Genomic DNA, 23017 nt, shown 5'->3' on the forward strand with positions numbered 1-23017 from the left:
GCTCCATCTCCAAGGACACCCTGGCTCCGATGTAAGCACGGAAGAGAGGCAGGCAGTCAGGCTGAACGACCCCCTCGACCGCCTGCTGCCTGGATCGGCTGATGGCACCCTTGGCCATGCCCAGGAGCAGTTCTACGAGGAGGCCTACAGACGTACCCGCTCCCCTCCCCTCCGCACAGGGTGCCCAAAGATCAGGAGTGTGGGACTGAAGTGCAACCAGAAATTGAGGAGCAGCCCCCTTAAATAATGGAACAGGGGCTGCAACCTCGCACACTCCATAAAAACATGGAACACGGACTCTTCCAGACCGCAGAAATTGCAGGCGGCCTGGGAGCCCGTGAACCGACTTAAAAGTTTGTTGCACGGGACTGCTCCGTGCACCATCCTCCAGGCCAAGTCCTCGATAAATAGTGGGAGGACTCCCGCGTAGAGTGCACTCCATCGGGGACCCCCGCCTCCTCCGGACAGCAAGATGGTATGCCATGGCATGTCCGGATGGCAGACGAGGATGGCAAGGTTGAGAGTGTGCAGGAGCAGCCCGTACAGGAAACCCCTCCGGGCAGAACTGAAAGGCACGGAGGGGATTTCCCCAAGTTGTGAGGCGCCGGCTCCCGAGGGAGGTTTCGGGGTTTGGCGCCGATGAGGAATTCCGTCCGGACGGGGGGTCAGTTCGGACGGGATCTCCCCATGTGCTTGAGTCTCCTCGACACACCTAACGGAGTCAGGGCCCAGAGCTGTTTTTAGCGACTCGATGGCATCGGCCGCGCGGCGGACGTCGGCCAAATTTAGGCACCGTGCCAGCACCTCTGGCGCCATGCAGCCCGCTCCTCCGCCATCAAGCAGGTCCCTGACCCTGGTCACCTCGCCAGCCACAGCCCTCTCGTCCGCCTGCCACCTAAAACCTCGGTCGTGGAGGTACGGATTCCTGAGCAGCGGCTCCTGCAGGACAGCCGCCACTCCAGACGGTGGAGAGCTGCACTTGGTTGTGACTTTGTTCCAGACCCTGATGAGTTCCTGGTAAGACAGGCAGCCCCTGGACGGCGGTCCCGACGCCCCCAGGCTCACAAACAGGAGCTGCGTGCCATAATTGAGGCTGTAGTGCTGGCGGAAGAAATACGTCGCCAACGCACGGCACCTAGGAGGGGGCTCGACGTAAAGGTATCTCTGCAGGGTCTGAAGACGGAAAGTCGCTAGCTGGCTGCCGAAGCACACCAACACCTGACTGCCCTCCGTCAGCAGGAGACTCAGAACCGCAGCAGAGACCCAGTGCTTCCTGTTGTTCCAGAAGAAGTCGACCAAGTTCTACTGTATCTTGGCGACAAACGCGGGGGGAGGGGGGGCGGCGGTCAAAGTGACCAGCCGGGACCACAGCATAGCGGCCACCAGCTGATTTATGACTAGCGCTCGACCCTTGGCTGCTCGCCAAGTCCTGTCCAGCGCCCTTGGCGAGCAGCGACCTTGGCCTCCAGCTCTTGCCAGATCGCCGGCCAGGCTTCCTCATCAGGGCTAAGGCAGGCTCCCAGATAGAGGAGATGGGTTATGCTCCAGGAAAAAGGTCAACAGCTTTACAAACCTGTGAGCATATTCACAGTTGCATACATTACATGTATGGTAGTGCAGTAGTTATGTTACTGGACCAATGAAAAATTTTGGACATTTCAATATGGAATTTTTAAAACATGTTTTTAAAGAAGACTAAAAGAATGGACTTGAAACCCTCAATTACTTGGTATTGTCAACTTGAGCAAAATCAGAATGCTGGGAAAATAGGCCATTGACAAGTCCTGCAAAGTATCATGGATGTGTTTACTCCAATATTGTTGGATGTTGTTTTGCTGAGTCAGTAGATATGATGCATCAGCAAGACTGACCTTGGTAAGAGGAAACAATGTTAATAGTTGCAGAGACAAGGAAGCAAGGCCTATGGATCTGATAAGAGATTAGTTACTGTTGGAGTTCCAAAACAACTGATATTTGGTATGATGTCAAATAGCAGAATTTGAAGAGAAAAATATATACAACAGCCCATTCTACAAGGGTTTTCTGGAAAACTACATACAAAGACAGGACAAGACGGCATGGGAGAGGAACCTTCTTATTCTCCCAAGAACAAAGAACTTGATCAATTATTTGTCTCGAGTTGTACTCGCTAGAAAAAGATTGCATGAGAAGCTACTACTTTCTTGCTGGTAAAAACTGTTGTTTGTATGTCAAATTAAATTCTTTAATATTAGAAAATAACTACAGTGTCTTGCTTGATCCTTGAAATTTTGTATTCTAAATAAGAGGGTAAAGAAATCCCACACTACTAATCCAGAGGCCTGGACTAATTATAGAAACATAGAAATTTACAGCGCAGAAGGAGGCCATTTCGACCCATCGTGTCCGCGCCGGCCGACAAAGAGTCACACGGCTCTTCGTCAGCAGCCCTAAAGGTTACATACAAACCCATGAACAATGACGGAAAGGCAAAGAGCACCCAGCCCAACCAATCCGCCCCACACCACTGCAACACCCCTTATACTAAAAACATCTACGCTCCACCCCAACCGGAGCCAAGTGATCTCCTGGGAGAGGCAAAAACCAGATAAAAACCCAGGCCAATTTAGGGAGAAAAAAATCTGGGAAAATTCCTCTCCCACCCACCCAGGCGATTGAAACTAGTCCAGGAGATCACCCTGGCCATATTCTATTCCCTGCAGTACTTACCATTATATCTGCGCCGACCAATAAAAGGTCATCTAGACTAATCCCAATTACCAGCTCTAGGTCCATAACCCTGCAGGTTACTGCACTTTAAGTGCCCATCCAACCAAAAGTGGTGAGGGTTTCTGCATCCACCACGCTTCCAGGCAGCAAGTTCCAGATCCCCACAGCCCTCTGCGTAAAGAAGCCCCCCCCTCAAAACCTTCCACCAACCTTAAAACTATGCCCCCTCATAATAGACCCTTCCACCAATGGAAATAGACCCTTACTATCCACTATGTCCAGGCCCCTCAATACTTTGTACACCTCGATGAGGTCTCCTCTCAATCTCCTCTGTTCCAATGAGAACAAAACCAACCTTTCCAATCTGTCCTCATAACTAAGATTCTCCATTCCAGGCAGCAACCCAGTAAATCTCCTCTGCACCCTCTCTAGTGCAATCACGTTCTTCCTATAAAATGGCGACCAGAACTGCACGCAGTACTCCAGCTGTGGCCTAACCAAAGTATTATACAATTTAAGCATAACCTCCCTGCCTCAGCCAATATTATATGCCTCAGCCAATGAAGGCAAGCATTCCGTATGCCTTCTTAACCACATTATCAACCTAGCCTGCTACTTTCAGGGATTTGTGCACAAGCACTCCAAGGTTCCTTTGTTCATCTACACTAGTAAGTGGCCGACCACTTAATGTGTATACCCTTTCCTTATTAACCCTCCCAAAGTGAATCACCTCACACTTCTCTGAATTAAATTCCATTTGCCACTGTTCTGCCCACCTGACCAGTAGATTGATATCCTCCTGCAGCCTTCATTATCAACTACACAGCAAATTTTAGTGTCATCTGCAAACTTCTTAATCATACTCCCTATATTCAAATCTAAATCGTTGATATATACCACAAAAAGCAAGGGACCCAGTACTGAGCCCTGCGGAACCCCACTGGAAACATCCTTCCAGTCACAAAAACATCCAATCATTACCCTTTGCTTCCTACCCTCCAAGCCAATTTTGGATCCAACTTGCCACTTTGCCCTGGATCCCATGGGCTTTAACCTTCGTGACCAGTCTAACATGCGGGACCTTATCAAAAGCCTTGCTAAGGTCCATATATACTACATTGTATGCACTACTCTCATCAACCCTCTTGGTCAACTCCTCAAAATATTCAATCAGGTTAGTCAAACACGATCTTCCCTTAACAAATCCGTGCTGACTGTCCCTAATTAATCCTTGCCTATCCAAATGCAGATTTATCCTGTCTTTCAGGATTTTTTCCAATAATTTTCTCACAACTGACGTTAGGCCGACAGGCCTGTAATTACTCGGCCTATCCCTTTTTCCCTTCTTAAACAAGGGGACTACATTAGCAGTCCTCCAATCCTCCGACACCATGCCCATATCCAAAGAGGACTGGAAAATGATGGTCAAGGCCTCTGCTATTTGCTCTTTTACTTTGCTCAACAACCTGGGATGCATTTCATCCGGACCTGGGGACTTATCTACTTTCAAAGCTGCTAAACCCCTTAATACTTTCTCTCTCACGATATTTATTTCATCCAGAATATCACACTCCTCCTCTATAGCAGTATCTGCATTACCTCGTTCCTTTGTGAAAACAGATGCAAAGTATTCGTTAAGAATTCTACCAACATCTTCCGCCTCTGCACAAAGATTACCCTCGTGGTCTCTGATACCCTTTCCTTAGTTACCCTCATACTCTTAATATATTTATAGTACATCTTGGGGTTTTCTTTAATTTTACTGGCCAAGAATTTCTCGTGCTCTCTCTTAGCATTCCTAATATCCTTTTTAATTATGCCTCTTAACTTTCTATATTCCTCTAAAGATTCTGCTGTTGATATGTGACATAAGCATCCCTAGACATCCAGGGGGCCCTAGAATTATTTTTCCCAGCCTTTTTCTTCAACATGTTTGGCCTGAACCTTTCGGATCTCCTCCTTGACTGCCTCCCACTGTTCCGACATCGATTTACCCACAAGTAGCTGTTTCCAGTCCACTATGGCCAAATCACTCCTTTACTGAGCAAAATTAGCTTTCCCTCCAATTCGGAACTTTTATTCCAGGCCTATTCTTGTCCTTATTCACAACCAACTTGAATCTGACTGAATTATGGTCACTGGCACCCAAATGCTCCCCCCACTAATACCACTTCAACCTGCCCAGCTTCATTCCCCAAAACTTAATCCAAAACTGTCCCCCCTCATGTTGGGTTTGCTACATACTGACTAAAAAAGTTCTCTTGAATGCATTTCAAGAATTCCACACCCTCTATACCCTTCACACTAAATTTGTCCAAATCAATATTTGGTTAGTTAAAATCCCCTACTATTACTACCCTATGGTTTTTAGACGTCACAGCACTTTGCCTACATATTTGCTCCTCTATCTTCCTCCCACTGTTTGGGGGTCTATAATACACGTCCAGCAGTGTGATCACCCCTTTTTTATTTTTCAATTCAACCCATATGGCCTCAGTGGATGATCCATCTAACATATCATCCCTCCTCACCGCTGTAATAGTTTCTTTAATCAGTATTGCAACCCCCCGCTCCCCCCTTTATCTTTTCTAAAAATCCTGTAGCCAGGAATATTGATCTGCCAAACCTGCCCCTGTTTCAACCATGTTTCTGTAATGGCTATAATGTCATACTCCCAAGTGTCTACCTGTGCTCTTAGCTCATCCGCCTTATTCGCTATACTCCTCGCATTAAAGTATATACCATTCAGCACAGGAAGACCTCCTTGCTTACTACATACGAAGTCCTGTTTCCTCTGTCTTACAGATTCGCTTTCTAGATTCTTGCTATCCAACGTCTGCTTTACTTCCTTCCCTTTTGAATTAGTTCTCAGGTTCCTATTCCCCTGCCAAGCTAGCTTAAACTCTCCCCAACAGCACTAGCAAATCTCCCCGCGAGGATATTGGTCCCGGCGCTGTTGGGGTGCTACCTGTCCGATTTGAACAGGTCCTATCTCCCCCAGAAGCGGACCCAATGCTTCAAGAATTTAAAGCCCCCCCTCCTACACCAATTTTCCAGCCACGTATTCATCCTCTCTATCCTTCTATTCTTATATTAGCACGTGGCATCGGTAGTAACCTGGAGATTACTACCTTTGAGGTCCACCCTTTAATTTTCTTCCTAGCTTCCTAAATTCTTCCTGTAGGACCTCATCCCTCATTTTACCTATGTCGTTGGTCCAGATATGGATCATGACCTCTAGCTGTTTACCCCCCACCGCCCCCAAGGGTGCCCTGCGTCCGCTCTGTGACATTCTTGACCCTGGTACCAGGGAGGCACAAAACCATTCAGGAGTCACATCTACGGCCGCAGAAACACCTGTCTGTTCCCCTAACTATAGAATCCCCTATCACTAGGGCTTCTTTGTCCCTCCCGCCATGCAGCTGAACCACCTGTGGTGCCTTGTAATTGGCTCTGGCTGCACTCCCCAGAAGCACCATCATCCTTACTGATACTCAGAATTGAATATTGGTTTGAAAGCAAGATGAACTCACAGCGGGGGCGGGGGTACCCCTGCGCAATCTGGCTACCACACTTACTACGTATGGTGGTCACCCACTTCCCCTCCACCTGTACACCTTTAAGCTGTGAGGTAACCACCTCCTGAAACGTGCTCTCCATGTAAATCTCAGCCTTGCGGATGCACCTATTGACGTCACCCGCTGCTCCAGCTCTGAAACGCGGAGCTCGAGCAGTTGAAGCTGGAGACACCTCCTGCACACATGGCTGTCTAGGCTGCACGAAGCATCCAGGACTTCCCACATGCCACAGGATGTGCACTCCATGGGACTGAGCTGCGCTGCGATCCCTCTAGTTACACTTACCTAGTTTAAAATCTACTTAAAAAGAGAGAAAAAAAGAGAGCTACTCATCAACTCACCTCACCAACCACTGTGGCCTCCCGAACTCACCGGCCTCTGTGACCTCCCAGCCTCTCGGCCTCCGAACTCCCGGCCTACTTAACAAGAAATAGTGAAAATAGAGCTACTTACCAACTCACCTCAACGACCTCCCGGCCTCCGAACTCCCGACTCACTGACCTCGGGGCCTACCGACTCGCCGACCTCTAGATAACATGAGTTCAAATCCCTCCATGCCTGTCTGAAAATTTTAAATCAGTTTTAAAAATCTGAAAATGAAAGCTGGGATCAGTAAAAGTGACCATGAAGTTGTTGGATTGTGATAAAAATGAATAGGGTAGAATTTCATCTTGGCTGGTAATGCCAAACGGGTGTTAAATACCTTGCCCGATATTCAGTTCCATTTAAATCAACAGGCGGAAGGATACATTGCACCCATTTTGCATTACCGCCCAAGCCAAATTACTACCCTAATGTCTTTTATGGAAGGAAACCTTCCATTCTTACTGTAATGTCTGTAAGCTTGCAATGTTTGTAGCTTCACACTGTGGATGTGGACGTGTTATGTACTGCAACTGCATAGTTAACATTTAAACAGAACCAGGCAGATTCCGGAGGCTTCTGAAAGAGGAAGCTGTGCGTGCTTGTGCTCTGTGAATATATCACGTTTGGCGATGGAAGATGGGATTTTTCGGATGATTTAAAGCTTAAATTTTGTTGGGAAGGATTCAGCCAGCCGACAGAGAGACTTTGGAAGTTTCTGTCTTTGGAAAAAAGCTACCAAATCGAGGTAAAATATAGCACACGGTGTGAACAGCTAGAGATTAAAATGGCAGGTGTATTGGGACATTTGGGGGAATATAGACACGACTGGGAACTTTTTAAAGCGTATGTGGATCGGCTAGAAATGTATTTCACTGCAAATAACATAATCGAAGTTCCAGACAATGCAGTCCAGAACCGGGTTGTGTTGGAACGTAACAAAGCGATTTTCTTATCGGAGGCGGGTTCGACATTGTACGAAACCCTTGTAAATCTGCTTGTGCCTGATGAGCCAAAGGACACAACGCTTAGAGATTTTAACGAAGCTGGAGCAGCACTATATCCCCAAACCGTTAGAACTTGCTGAAAGTTATAGTTTCTGGATTCGGAATCAAAAGGCTGATGAACGTATCAGTGATTACATCGTAGCATTAAAAAAGCTATCGACGCACTGTAATTTTGGAAACTTTCAAAACCGAGCATTACGGGATCGTTTTGTCTGTGGGGTGAAAAATGATGCGATCAGAAGGAAGTTATTGATGACAGATGACTTGACTTTTGAGATTGCTTGTCAGACAGTGAGGTCGATGGGCATGGCCGAACAATATTCCCGAGAATTAAATAATGATTACAGTTGTCAGTCAACCGAGGTAAATCACCTGCAGGTTCAAAGTAAAAGACGGTGGGGGCCCAAAGACTCAGAAACTGGAAATTCTAACAGAGTGTCAAAGTCGTGCTATAGGTGCCTGGTACAACACATTGCTCAAAGTTGTCCATACGTGAAGGCAGAGTGTTTCTTCTGCAGGAAGACTGGGCATCTTGCGAAGGCATGCCGACTGAAAGGTAAACCAGCTTTTAAAGCTATGAGTCCAGCGTTCAAAGCTATGAGTAGAAATCCAAAGAGAGTACATAGCATGGAAGAACAACAACAGGACGAGGAGATGTTAGAGTTACACGTCATCAGGAGCACGAGGTTAATGGACAGCGATTCGGGAAGCATCAAAATCCACATAGATGTTGCGGGATTCAAGATACCAATGGAAATTGACACGGGTGCACCCGTGGAGTGTAGTACCGGAGTCACTGTATCTCGACAAATTGTGTGATTTCCAACTGGAGAAATACAAGATAGAGCTGCGAGGCTACTCGGGAGAGATAATTCCTGTGGTAGGTCGTATCACCGTACCGGTGAAATATAAATATCAATTTCAGAACTTGCCTCTAATAGTAGTGAAAGGAGACAAGTCTGCCTGACTAGGAAGCTGGATTGGAGTAAGATTTTCTGTGTGGAAGCGAGATTTTCATCAACGGACGAGGTTATCAAGAAGTATTCGAAGGTGTTCTGCGAAACGGGCAGTCCGATCCAAGGCTTCAAGGCACGTGTCAGGGTACAGAAGGACGCTAGATCGGTTTACTACAAGTCACGTTCCATACCATATGCACTCAAGGAGAAAGTTGAGCAAGAACTCAAAAGACTAGAGACCGAGAACATTATTTGTAAGATAGATCGATGTAATTGGGCTACACCCATTGTTGTTGTACCCAAGTCCGATGGTAAGGTAAGATTGTGTAGTGATTATAAAGTAACCGTAAACCAGGTTCTAGAGGGTAATGTCCCCAATACATTGCCGAATATAGAAGATTTGTTCACAACACTGACAGGTGGTCAGATCTTCTCAAAACTGGATCTTACGAATGCCTACTTACATTGAACTAGATGAGGAGTCCAAGTCATGTTTGACTATAAATACTCATCTCGGCTTAGATCAATTTAATAGGCTACCATTTGGAGTGTCTTCCACCCCTGCCATATTCCAAGGGGTGATGAACCTGATTTTGCAAGGTACTGAAGGGGTAGTATGTTATTTGGATGACATACTAATTTCAGCACCAAATAGGCAAATTCATAATCACATTTTGAATGAAGTCCTCAAACGGCTAGAGAAGCACAGAGTACGAGTGTCTGCTCGTAAGTGTGGGTTATTTAAAAACTAAGTGGAATACTTAGGGTACAGAGTAGACAAAGATGGTTTACATCCAACCATGGAAAAATTGGATGCAATTAGAAATACACCCACTCCCAGGAATGTCACTGAACTTCGTTCATTCTTGGGTCTTTTGAACTATTATGGGAAGTTCCTACCAAATTTGGCTACAGTATTACATCCACTGAATGAACTATTGAAAAAACAGGTCCATTGGAAGTGGTCAAAAGAATGCGATACAGCATTCAAGGAGTGTAAAAGCAAATTGGTAGAGAGCACCATGTTAGTTCACTATGACATATCGAAGGAGATTAAGCTAGCATGTGATGCCGCTCCGTATGGAGTTGGGGCAGTGATCTCCCATGTATCACGTAGTGGGGGAGGAGAGACCAATTGCTTTTGCTTCACTCACTCTCAGTGCCAGAGAGTGTAATTATGCGCAAATTGAAAGGGAAGCTTTGGCATTAATTTTTGGGGTCAAGAAGTTTCACAAATACTTGTATGGTCGTAAGTTTACCATCGTTACGGACCATAAGCCCATAACAGCAATCCTCCATCCAAAGTCCCCAGTTCCAACATTAGCTGCAGCCCGAATGCAGAGATGGGCTTTGATTTTGTCAGCATATACATATGATATTGAATACAGACGATCAGCTGATCACAGTAATGCTGATGCAATGTCTAGATTTACTCTAGATTTACAAGTTACACCCGATAGGGAAGAAGTGTTTTATTTTTCATACATTGATGAACTGCCAGTCACAGCTGAAGAGATTGGTAGAGCAACCAAACGTGACCCAGTGATGTCAAAGGTGTAGGAGTATATTGCAAATGGATGGCCAAACCAGGTAACAGACAAAGATACACATGCATTCTTCATTCGTAGGAATGAATTATCAGTCGATAAAGATTGTATCATGTGGGGTGCAAGAGTGGTTATACCAAATAAATTCAGGTCCAAATTATTAGGAGACCTCCATGACCAGCACCTGGGAATGTGCTTGACCAAGAGTTTTGCATGCAGTTATTTATGGTGGCCAGGTCTTGATAAAGATTATAGAGTACATCATGAGTCAGTGTAAGACATGTCAATCGGTAAGCAAGCAACCACCACCAGTACCATTACAGCCATGGAAATAGCCTCCAAAGGGTGTGGCAAAGGCTACATATTGATTTTGCTGAGTTTGAAGGACAACAATTGTTCATTATGATGGATAGCGATTCCAAGTGGGTTGAGGTGTTTCCAATGTGGAAAATAACAACAAGTAAAACATTGGACATTTTGTGAAAATTATTTTCTTCATTTGGCCTCCTTTCGGTCCATTTTGGATAATGGACCACAATTTCGTTCAGAAGAATTTGCACAATTCACAAGCAAAAATGGTGTGAAGCATACCAAGGTTCCACCATACCATCCTGCTTCGAATGGTGCAGCAGAGCGCACTGTACAAATTGTAAAACGTGCCCTCATAAAACAAATGTTGAATCCAAATCCAAGGAAACGATAGTTGTCATTGGATCACAAATTGGCTAATTATTTTATTACATATCGAAATACTCCTCATACAACTACTGGTAGAACACCAGCAGAGTTGTTTCTCAAACGACAGCCACGAACCAGATTCTCGTTATTAAAACCAAATTTGGCACAGTCCTTAGAAGAGACACAATTAAGACAGAAAGAGAATCATGATAGAGGTAGAGTAAAGAGAGAAGTGTGAAATTAAACCAGAAGGAGAGAGTGAAGAACCATCACCATAAATGGTTAAAGTGGTTACTAGGAAGAGTGGTGAAGATATGTGGTCCTCACACATATTTGGTCAAGATGTTTGATAATGGACAGGTTAGGTTTGTTCATATTGATCATATTTTACCTACAGACATGGAAGGAGTTGAAGGTGGGAATGATTCAATTATTTCTGACTCATCAGATAGTTTTGATATACCAGTAGCAAATCCTAAATCCAATGTACTGGAAACAAATCCAGGAGAGAATCAGAATTTAAGTCTGAGTCCAAGTCAGGAAAACAAAGAGCCTGAAGTTAGAGTGAGTTCAAATGAAAATCAAGGAAATTCCGTGGAGGAAAATGTTCCTCAGGATGAGCCTCGAATGAGTTTAGATTCGACACTGTGTTTGGAAGGTTCTGTTCGAGAGCGAAGGTATCCTCTTCGAAACAGAAAATAAGTGGTAAAGTTAAATTTGTAAATATGGAAAAAAAAAATGTTATATCCTGTGTGATGTATAAACATGAAAGTTATGTATGATGTTTGTTATAATAACTTCTTCATTAAGGTGGGAGAAGTGTAATGTCTGTAAGCTTGTAATGTTTGTAGCTCCACACTGTGGATGTGGATGTGGACGTATTGTGCACTGCAACTGCATAGTTAATAATTAAACAGAACCAGGCAGATTCCGGAGGCTTCCGAGAGAGCTGCCTGCCATGTAGGAAGCTGTGTGTGCTTGTGCTCTGTGAATATATCACACTTACCTGGTCTGGCCCATATGTTACTCCAATCCCGCACCAATGGTGGCCAGCAACAGAGCATCCCTGTACCTCTCGGCTCCACATTTAATGAAGTATTTTTCACAAGCTTACGGTTTTGGTGGTGGCCTGCAGCGGTCTCTTTAAGGACCGCTGGTTAGACCGCATGTAGTCCTAGTTTTCAGGGAAACCCGATTTTGCACAGGAGGCCGCAGACAGATATTAGGCCCATTATTTATAAATAGGGGGCCAGATACATGTTTTAGATGCGAACCCTGGGTGCTTTTTAGTTGCCTGCACCAATATGGTGCACTTCTAGCTTGTAATGAGCACACACTTCCTACCGTTCAAATTATAAGCTTACCCGACCATTCACTGCACAGCACCATCAAATTTCTTGACTCATAGGTCTATTTAGAATATGCGTCATTTGTATTTATTTCCTCCATGCTTCTCATCCAGATGGATTAATACCGTAATGTATTTTGATGGTATAAAATTGATGGGAGTTTATGTCTAGGACGTAACTAAGTTGTTTATTTCACATTTCCTGGTCAGATAGCATAAAAAAAAGAATCTGACACAAAGTCATTGTCCTGTTAATGATGTAGCTACTGTTTAACATTATTCCTGATGCTCTTAGTGACTGGGGAAACTTTGTAGCCCCATTTTGTTCTGTTTGTGCATGCACTGCACATATGCCTACCGTTGTTTTTAATGTACAGCTGACATAATGAATGACAAGCCAAGGAGTTCCAGAAAGTGGAAAAGTACAGATATAGCCTTCAATCTACCAGCTCCTTACTTTAAGATTGATTCTAACCAGGTTCATAGCATAAAACCTACTTGCAGAGGTGTGTTTGCATAGCGCATTCTGAAAAATATATACTGCTATTGCATTTATACTGGCAGTTAGAGGAATTATGTCGGCAGATAGATTGCAACACTGAAATCTCCACCCAGGTGGAGGTTTTCTAGTCAATCAAATGCTTGTTTCTAGTTGACACATTTTAAAATTCACACACTAAGATAAGGACCAAGGCCCATAATGCATGACACCAAGAGGGAAAAATTTGGGTTGTTTGTACCTCCCGTTAGGGCGCAAACGACTTTTCACCTGGGCACGGTGCCACTACCGACTCCCGTGAAATTCTGCGGGAGTTTATAAGAACATAAGAATTAGGAACAGGAGTAGGCCATCTAGCCCCTCGAGCCTGCTCCACCATTCAATAAGATCATGGCTGATCTGGTCGTGGACTCAGCTCCACTTACCCGCCCTCTCCCCGTAACCCTTAATTCCCTTATTGCTTAAAAATCTATCTATCTTTGACTTGAAAACATTCAATGAGCCAGCCTCAACTGCTTCCTTGGGCAGAGAATTCCACAGATTCACAACCCTCTGGGAGAAGAAATTCTTTCTCAACTCGGTTTTAAATTGGCTCCTCCGTATTTTGAGGCTGTGCCCCCTAGTTCTAGTCTCTCCCACCAATGCAAACAACCTCTCTGTCTCTATCTTGTCTATCCCTTTCATGATTTTAAATGTTTCTATAAGATCACCCCTCATCCTTCTGAACTCCAACGAGTAAAGACCCAGTCTACTCAATCTATCATCATTTCTCGAATCAGCCTAGTGAATCGTCTCTGTACCCCTTCCAAAGCTAGTATATCCTTCCTTAAGTAAGGTGACCAAAACTGCACTCAGTACTCCAGGTGCGGCCTTACCAATACCTTATACAGTTGCAGCAACACCTCCCTGCTTTTGTACTCCATCCCTTTCGCAATGAAGGCCAACATTCCATTTGCCTTCCTGATTATCTGCTGCACCTGCAAACTAACCTTTTGGGATTCATGCACAAGGACCCCCAGGTCCCTCTGCACCACAGCATGTTGTAATTTCTCCCCATTCAAATAATATTCCCTTTTACTGTTTTTTATCCCCAAGGTGGATGACCTCACACTTTCCGACATTGTATTCCATCTGCCAAACCTTAGCCCAATCGCTTAACCTATCCAAATCTCTTTGCAGCCTCTCTGAGTCCTCTACACAACCCGCTTTCCCACTAATCTTAGTGTCATCTGCAAATTTTGTTGCACTACACTCTGTCCCCTCCTCTAGGTCATCTATGTATATTGTAAACAGTTGTGGTCCCAGCACTGATCCCTGTGGCACACCACTAACCACCGATTTCCAACCGGAAAAGGACCCATTTATCCCGACTCTCTGCTTTCTGTTCGCCAGCCAATTCTCTATCCATGCTAATACATTTCCTCTGACTCCGCGTACCTTTATCTTCTGCAGTAACCTTTTGTGTAGCACCTTATCGAATGTCTTTTGGAAATCTAAATACACCACATCTATCGGTACACCTCTATCCACCATGCTCGTTATATCCTCAAAGAATTCCAGTAAGTTAGTGCCCCGCTCCTACCGGTAGCGCTCCGGGTCGCTGTGCCGGCGATGACAATATCATCACCGTGCGCACCGACCTATTTTCAACCCGGAACGAAAATTCAGTAGCACCCCATGAGGCTGGACACGTACCAGGCTATAGGCCGCTTGTACAGTGAAAATTAAAGGCGAAGTGCAGTGCTGAAAATTTTCTACATGGCTGATTTACCGGTTGCGACCTTCTTCAGTGCAGATCGTGGGGTCCGTGCCGTGATCCTGCAGCCAGGCACTCCGCTTGTGTGCCGGGATACTCCCACGGCACCCCACTCCTGCAAAGTCGGTAGCTTGGCCCTCCCCTTTAATGGAAGAGAGGACCCTGTCTGCCCGCCCGTGCTAAGTGTCCCTCTGCGTAGCGCTAGAAAATTCACGTTGCTTAGCGCCCCAGTCCCACCCACGAGAGGTAGTGGAGAGCAGGACTTTGCGCTCCACTTCTTCTTGGAAGGAGCAGTAAGCCCAATTTAGCATGGGGGCAGGACTTTTGCGCCTGGAACTCCCGCCTCGCGGCTGTGTGATACGCAATTTCACTCCGCAAGACTGAAAAGGGTAGAAAAGGTGACCAAAATCTGTTAGTAATGATTAGGTTGATGCAGGCTTGAATTTTAAAAATTGGAGTTTAGCAGAACACGAAAGGAAAGTTTAGAGGCGCAATGACCATAGTAAAAATAATAAGAGGAGATAATAAAGGAGGGAAGTTGGAGACTGGAGGTGAAAGAAGAATCAGTTATCAGACAAAAATCTTATTCTGGCATCCAGTCCAGAAATCTGAGAGTTGCTAGCTGAGATCGTCCCAGATAAGAGACTCGTCTTGAGTTATTCAAAAGGCAACAACTGGAAATAAAATATCTTAGGAATATGTCTCCAGCAATGCAACAATGGTGACAATAATATGATGGTGAGTATCAATGTGATGAAGCTCCTTGGGTATCTCCTTGGGAGCTGAAGAACATGCCAAAGGTGCTCACTACACTCCAATGTGAGCAGCAAAAGAGGCCGGGAGCCAACGCACTAGTTGTGTATAAACCTTTCTAGGCCACTGAGTTGTCGTAAAATGAGGCATCCACCCTATCAGTATTCCAGCCACACAGCACACATTTGCAATGGGTATTGAAGGAGAGGTCATCCGTAAATATTTTTACAATTTGGGCTCCTCTGTCTTTTCCCTTCCCTTTCCCCAGTGCCCTCTCATTGTGTCTCTCCCTTCGGCCAATAATGTACCCAGTGCACAATCCTTTACTGGCTGCTGGTATCCCACTTTACATCCCTGGTGCTCCTGGCATAAGGGACATGCCCCATATTACAATTCAATATGCAAACCATCAGGTAAATGACTTAAAACATATAAACGGATTTAAAAATCCTAGGCATGCCCAGAGGGACCGTAAAATATGGACTAATCTTATTTTATCCAACCAGCTCAGTTCAGGTGCATACAGAGCCACTGCAGTGCCCCACACCACTGGGCAGGCTTGGCTGCATTAATAACCTCAATAAGTTCATGAGTTATTTCACTGAAATTCAGCATTCTCATTTATCCTATTCTCTTCGTTTCATTCCATTTTGTATGTGGTTTTTTGAGGCTGCACAAAAGCTGGGTTTCCTGCTTTGAAAAATAAGGATAAATTACTCAGTCCCAAAGCTCAGTCCAATATAAAAGGTTACCTGAATTGCTGATCAAGCTTGTCTGCAACCAGTTTTTGTCGTTCCTGCTCCCTTACGATCTTCAGGTATTTTACTTGCTCTCTCATTTTTGCTTGTCGTTCTAAAGGTGTTTCCCCCAAAAGGGGCAGTTGCCTCATGTATTCCTTCTCTTCAGCTTCCAGAAGATCTCGCAGTCTCAAATGATTGAAACAAAATCACATTTAGGGGCAGTTATTGACCATTACAAATGCTATTGAAAAGAGATTCCACACTGGGAAAATATATCCATTAATGAAGAGCTTTACATCCATACATAGCCTACTACGATAATTCAAAGTCATTTGGTGTGCTAAAAACAAATGTAAGTTGAATTACGTAAAGTTAATTAAGTAATGGAAGGTTAAGTTGACTAAACCAAAGAAGGAAATCAAAGACTGGTCAAAGAAATGGGTTTAAAGGAGAGTCTTTAGGGTGGTGAGTTGGGGAGAAAATTTCACAGCTAGTTGGGATCGAGACTGAGCTGGCAATGGTGAGGCAAAGGGAAGGGGGATGCACAAGAAGCTGAAGTTGGAGGAATGGAGAGCTTTGGTGAGGGGGGGTGGTGGGGTGGGGGTAAGTAGTGAAGATGTAGGTATGGAGAGGTGACAGAAATAGGAAGGAACAAGGCCCTGAAGGGATTTTTAAAAAAGGATGAAAATTTTAAATTGGAGGCATTTTGTACCAGGAGCCAATGTAAATCAGCAGAGATTGGCATGATTGGTGTGGGATAAGATACGAATAGCAGAGTTTTGGATGAGTTGCAATTTACAGAGTGTAGAAGGCATGAGGCTGGCCAGGAGAGCATTGGAGAAATTGAGTCTGGAGATGACAAAGGTATTGATGAGAATTTCAGCAACAGACAAGCTGAGGTCGCCCGAGAAAGAGAGTGTTCGAAGATCAGGCCCTCAAATCTGGCACCAAGCTTATGGGTTACAGGGCTGTAGTGATACCCGCTCTGTATGGCTCAGAGATGTGAACCATATACAGTAGACACCTCAAATCACTGGAGAAATACCACCAGCACTGCCTCCGCAAGATCCTGCAAATCCCCTGGGAGGACAGGCGCACCAATGTCAATGTTCTCGATCAGGCCAACATCCCCAGCACCGATGCACTGACCACACTCGACCAGCTCCGTTGGGCGGGACACATTGTCCGCATGCCCGACACATGACTCCCAAAGCAAGCGCTCTACTCGGAACTCCTACACAGCAAGTGAGCCCCAGGTGGACAGAGGAAACGTTTCAAGGACACCCTCAAAGCCTCCTTGACAAAGTGCAACATCCCTACCGACACCTGGGAATCCCTGGCCAAAGACCGCTCCAAGTGGAGGAAGAGCATCCGGGAGGGTGCTGAGCATCTCGAGCCTCGTCGCCGAGAGCATGCAGAAAACAAGCGCAGGCAGCGGAAGGAGTGTGCGGCAAACCAGACTCCCCACCCACCCTTTGTTCCAACGACTGTCTGTCGCGGGTGGGACAGAGACTGTAATTCCCATATTAGACTGTTCAGTCACCTGAGAACTCACTTTTCGAGGGACTGCCTATGATGATGATGATGAAGCTGAGGCAGGGGCAGTTTTAGAGATGAAAGTAAGTGATCTTTATGATGAGAGGATATGGGGTCAGAAGCTCAGCTCAATGTTGAATAGGACATCGAGGTTGTGAACAATCTGGTTCAACACGAGATAATGGCGGGGGAGGGAAATGGAATTGGTAGAAGGGTATAGAGTTTGTGGTATGGGTTGGAGTTTCCGTTTTCCCAACATTTAAGTAAAGGAAATTGCGGCTCAACCATGACTGGTTATTGGGTAAGATGTCTGACAAAACAGAGGTAGTGGAAGTGTCGAGAGAGGTGGTGGAGAGGTCGTGCTGGGTATTTTCAGCATTAATGTGGAAGCTATGTCTGTGGATCATATTGCCAAGAGGCAGTGGAGGGGGGACAAGGATAGATCATTGGGGCATTCCAGAGGTAATGGTAAGAGAAGCCCTTGCAGGAGATGCTCTGGTTATGAATGAATAGGTAAGAGTGGAACTAAGTGAGGGCAGTTTCACTGAGCTGGACCACAGGAGAGATATTGGAGGAAGACAGTGTAGTCAACAGTGTCAAAAGGTGCAGAAAGGTAGGGGAGCACCAGGAGGACAAATACACCATGGCTACACTCATTGAGGATGTCATTTGTGACTTTGATTGGGGCTGTTTCAGTGCTGCGGCAGAGGACAAAATCTAATTGGAGAGATTCAAAAATGAATGTGGGGAATATGAATATGGTCAACACATTCAAGTAATGTAAATAACTTGGGATTCTAGAATTTATTGCTAAAAAATTAGAATCATCAGATAATTTGAATTACATGACTTTGGATTAAGAGGAGTAGGTTGTGCAATAATTCAACATAGGTTGATTATTGAGTATATGGCATTGCCATTTCATTTTTAGTGTCAGCTGTGGCTCAGTGGGTAACACACATGCCTCTTCTGAGTTAGAAGATTGTGGGTTCAAGTCCCACACCAGGAACTTGAGCACATAAGTCTAGGCGACACTCCAGTGTCGTGCTGAGGGAGTGCTGCACTGTTGGAATTGCAGTCTTTCAGATGAGACGTTAAACTGAGGCCCCGTTTACCCTCGCAAGTGGATATAAAAGATCCCATGGCATTATTTTGAAAAAGAGCTGGGGAGTTATCCCCGGTGTCCTGGCCAATATTTATCCTTCAATCAACATAACAAAAACAGATTATCTGGTCATCATCACAATGCTGTTTGTGGGAGTTTGCTGTGTGCAAGTTGGCTGTGTGCAAGTTGGCTGCCGCGTTTCTCACATTACAAGTGACTACGCTCCAAAATACTTGATTGGTTGTAAAGCTCTTTGAGACGTCCTATGGTTGTGAAAGGCGCTATATAAATGCAAGTCTTTCTTTACCACAAATTCCATTCCTAGCCATTGGCTCCATCCCTCTCCCTAACAACTGTCTGAGGTTGATTCACACTGTTCACAACCTTGGTGTTATATTTGACCCTGAAATGAGCTTTCGACCACTTATCTGCAGCATAATTAAGATTGCCCATTTTCACCTCCATGACATTGCCCATCTCTGCCCTTGCCTCAGCTCATCCACTGCTGAAACCCTCATCCACGACTTTGTTACCTCTCGACTTGACTATTCCAAGCCCTCTTGGCTGGCCTCCTACAGTCCACCCTACATAAACTTGAGGTCTTCCAAAACTCGGTTGCTCGTGTCCTAACTCGTACCAAGTTCCGTTCACTCATCACCCCTGGCTCCCGGTTAAGGGAACGCTTCGATTTAAAAAAATCTCAACCTGTTTTCAGATTCATCCATGGCCTCACCCCTCCCCATCTCTAATCTCCTTCAGTCCCATACGCTCCCCCCCACCCCACCCCACCCCACCCCCACCCAGAGATATCTGTGTTTCTCTAATTCTGCCCTCTTGAGCATACCTGATTATAATCGCTCAAGTAGTGGTGGCCATGTCTTCAGTTGCCTAAGCTCTGGAATTCCCTGCCTAAACCTTTCCACCTCTCTTTCCTCCTTTAAGACACTCCTTAAAATGTATCTCTTTGGCCAAGCGTTTGGTCACTTGCCCTAATTTCTCATAATGTGGCTTGTTGTCAAATTTTTGTCTTATAAATACACCTTTGAAGCGCCTTGGGATATTTTACTATATTAAAGGCACTACAAAAATACAAATTGTTGTTGGTATCTCTATGAAATAACAGCAGGAAAATTGAAGTACATATTTTTTCATCTCAGAATTTTTTATTTTCCCCATTTTTTTTCTTCTCTCCTTTCTTCCTCTCCTTAAGATGGTGATACACGTTGGATTATAGTTCCATCAGCACTAACAGAATTACAGTAGCTTCAATAGTGGCCATGCTTTATAGCTAAACACAGCAGCAAATTTGCACAAATCAAGGTCCCACAAACAGCAGTAAGATGGACGATCAATGAATTTGTTTATAATGGATAAATATTGGCCAGAATACAGGGAGAAAACCCCTGCCCTTCTTCGATTAGCGCCATAGGGTCTTGTACACTCAGCTGAGAAGGCAGGTGGGGTCTTAGTGTAATACCTAATCTAAAAGATGGCACATCTCACAATGCAGTACTCTCTCAATATTGCATTGAAGTATCAGCCTCGGTTATGTGGTCAAGCAGGAATTCGAGCTGATTTTGCTCACCTCTTTATTCCGAGTGTACTGAAACCAATTATACTCACCCTCGATGCAATCATCCAATACAGTATAGCAAAAACAAGTAATTATAGAATCATAGAATAGTTACAGCACAGAAGGAGGCCATTCGGCCTGTAAGCTCGTGCTGACTCTCTGCAAGAGCACTTCAGCAAGTCCCACTTCCCCGCCCTTTCTCCACAGCCCTGTATTTTTTTTTCCTTCAGGTACTTACCCAATTCCTTTTTGAAAGCCACAACTGTATCTTCCTCCACCACTCTTTCATACAGTGAATTCCAGATCCTAACCACTCACTGCGTAAAATGTTTTTTCCTCATGTCGCCTTTGCTTCTTCTGCCAATCACCTTAAATCTGTGGCCTTTGGTTTTAGACCTTTCCACCAACAGGAATAGCTTCTCTCTATCTACTCTGATTAGACCACTCATGATTTTGAACACCTCTGTCAAATCTCCTCTCAATCTGCTCTAAGGAGAACAACCCCGCTTCTCCAGTCTATCCACATAACTGAAGTCCCTCATCCACAGAACCATTCTTGCAAAGCTTTTCAGCGCCATCTCTAAGGCCTTCACATCCTTCCTAATGTGCGATGCCCAGAATTGGGCACAATACTCCAGTTGAGGCTGAACCAGTGTTTTAAAAAAGTTCATCATAACTTCCTTGCTTTTGTACTTTTCCACCCAAATATGTCTGCACTCCTCTAATTCTCCCCTCTTGAGCATCCCTGATTATAATCCCTCAACCATTGGTGACCATGCCTTCTGTTGCTTTGGCCCTAAGCTCTGGAATTCCCTGCCTAAACCTCTCTGTTCTCCTTCAGGACCCTTCTTAAAACCTACCTCTTTGACCAAACTTTTGGCCACCTGTCCTATAGATATGTGAAGAGAAAAAGATTAGTGAAGACCAACATAGGTCCTTTGCAGTCAGAATCAGGTGAATTTATAATGGGGAACAAAGAAATGGCAGAACAATTGAACAAATATTTTGGATCTGTCTTCACTAAGGAAGACACAAATAACCTTCCGGAAATACGAGGGGACCGAGGGTCTAGCGAAAAGGAGGAACTGAAGGAAATCCTTATTAGTCAGGAAATTGTGTTAGGGAAATTGATGGGATTGAAGACCGATAAATCCCCAGGGCTTAATAGTCTGCATCCCAGAGTACTTAAGGAATTGGCCCTAGAAATAGTAGATGCATTGGTCATCATTTTTCAACGTTCTATTGACTCTGGATCAGTTCCTATGGACTGGAAGGTAGCTAAAAAAAAAGGAGGGAGAGAGAAAACAGGGAATTATAGACCGGTTAGCCTGACATCGGTGGTGGGGAAAATTTTGGAATCAATTATTAAAGATGAAATAGCAGCGCATTTGGAAAGCAGTGACACGATCGGTCCAAGTTAGCATGGATTTATGAAAGGGAAATCCTGCTTGACAAATCTTCTAGGATGTAACTAGTAGAGTGGACAAGGGAGAACCAGTGGATGTGGTGGACTTTCAAAAGGCTTTTGACAAGGTCCCCCACAAGAGATTAGTGTGCAAAATTAAAGCACATGGTATTGGGGGTAATGTATTGATGTGGATAGAGAACTGGTTGGCAGACAGGAAGCAGAGAGTTGGGATAAATGGGTCCATTTCAGAATGGCAGGCAGTGACTAGCGGGGTGCCGCAGGGCTCAGTGCTGGGACCCCAGCTATTTACAATATACATCAATGATTTAGATGAAGGAATTGAATGCAATGTCTCCAAGTTTTCAGATGACACTAAGCTGGGTGGCGGTGTGAACTGTGAGGAGAATGCTAAGAGGCTGCAGGGTGACTTGGAGAGGTTAGGTGAGTGGGCAAATGCATGGCAGATGCAGTATAATGTGGATAAATGTGAGGTTATCCACTTTGGTGGCAAAAACAGGAAGGCAGAATATTATCTGAATGGTGACAGATTAGGAAAAGGGGAGGTGCAATGAGACCTGGGTTTCATGGTACGTCAGTCATTGAAGTTTGGCATGCACGTATAGCCAGCGGTGAAGAAGGTAAATGGCATGTTGGCCTTCACAGCTAGAGGATTTGAGTATAGGAGCAGGGAGGTCTTACTGCAGTTGTACAAAGCCTTGGTGAGGCCACACCTGGAATATTGTGATCAGTTTTGGTCTCCTAATCGGAGGAAGGACGTTCTTGGAGGGAGTAAAGTGAAGGTTCACCAGATTGATTCCCGGGATGGCAGGACTGACATACGAGGAGAGACTGGATTAACTGGGTTTGTATCCACTGGAGTTTAGAAGAATGAGAGGGGATTTCATAGAAACATATAAAATTCTGCTGGGATTGGACAGGTTAGAGGTAGGAAGAATGTTCCCGTTGCTGGGGAGTTCCAGAACCAGGGGTCACAGTTTAAGAATAAGGGGTAAGCCATTTAGGACCGAGATGAAGAGAAACTTCATCACTCAGAGAGTGGTTAACCTATGGAATTCTCTACCGTAGAAAGTTGTTGAGGCCAGTTCGTTAGATATATTCAAAAGGGAGTTAGATATGGCCCGTACGGCCAAAGGGATCAAGGGGTATGGAGAGAAAGCAGGAAAGGGGTACTGAGGTTGAATGATCAGCCATGATCTTATTGAATGGCAGTGCAGGCTCGAAGGGCCGAATGGCCAGCTCGTGCACCTAATTTCTATGTTTCTATGCCCTAATTTCTCCTTATGTGGCTCAGTGTCAAATTTTATTCTCTCGTAATACTCCTGTGAAGTGCCTTGGGAGGTTTCACTTGTTAAAGGCGCTTTAAATAAGTTGTTGTTGTTAAATATTATAATGACGCTGGCGTGCTTCACAATTTCAAATTTAACTCTGGCTGCTTGGGTT

The 23017-nt window shown here is 44.9% G+C and overlaps 1 protein-coding gene across 1 annotated transcript in view; it reads right to left on the reverse strand.

Moving 5' to 3' along the window:
- The window catches only part of cfap53 (cilia and flagella associated protein 53), a 138609-nt gene that overhangs the window by 101786 nt on the left and 13806 nt on the right, over positions 1–23017 (reverse strand). The window contains exon 3 of the mRNA XM_070867496.1: positions 15947–16120. Within this exon, the coding sequence (XP_070723597.1) occupies positions 15947–16120 (174 nt within the window). The remainder of the gene's footprint in view (positions 1–15946; positions 16121–23017) is intronic.

Source organism: Pristiophorus japonicus, chromosome 2, assembly GCF_044704955.1.
Source record: "Pristiophorus japonicus isolate sPriJap1 chromosome 2, sPriJap1.hap1, whole genome shotgun sequence".
In the NCBI taxonomy this organism is placed as follows: Eukaryota; Metazoa; Chordata; class Chondrichthyes; family Pristiophoridae; genus Pristiophorus; species Pristiophorus japonicus.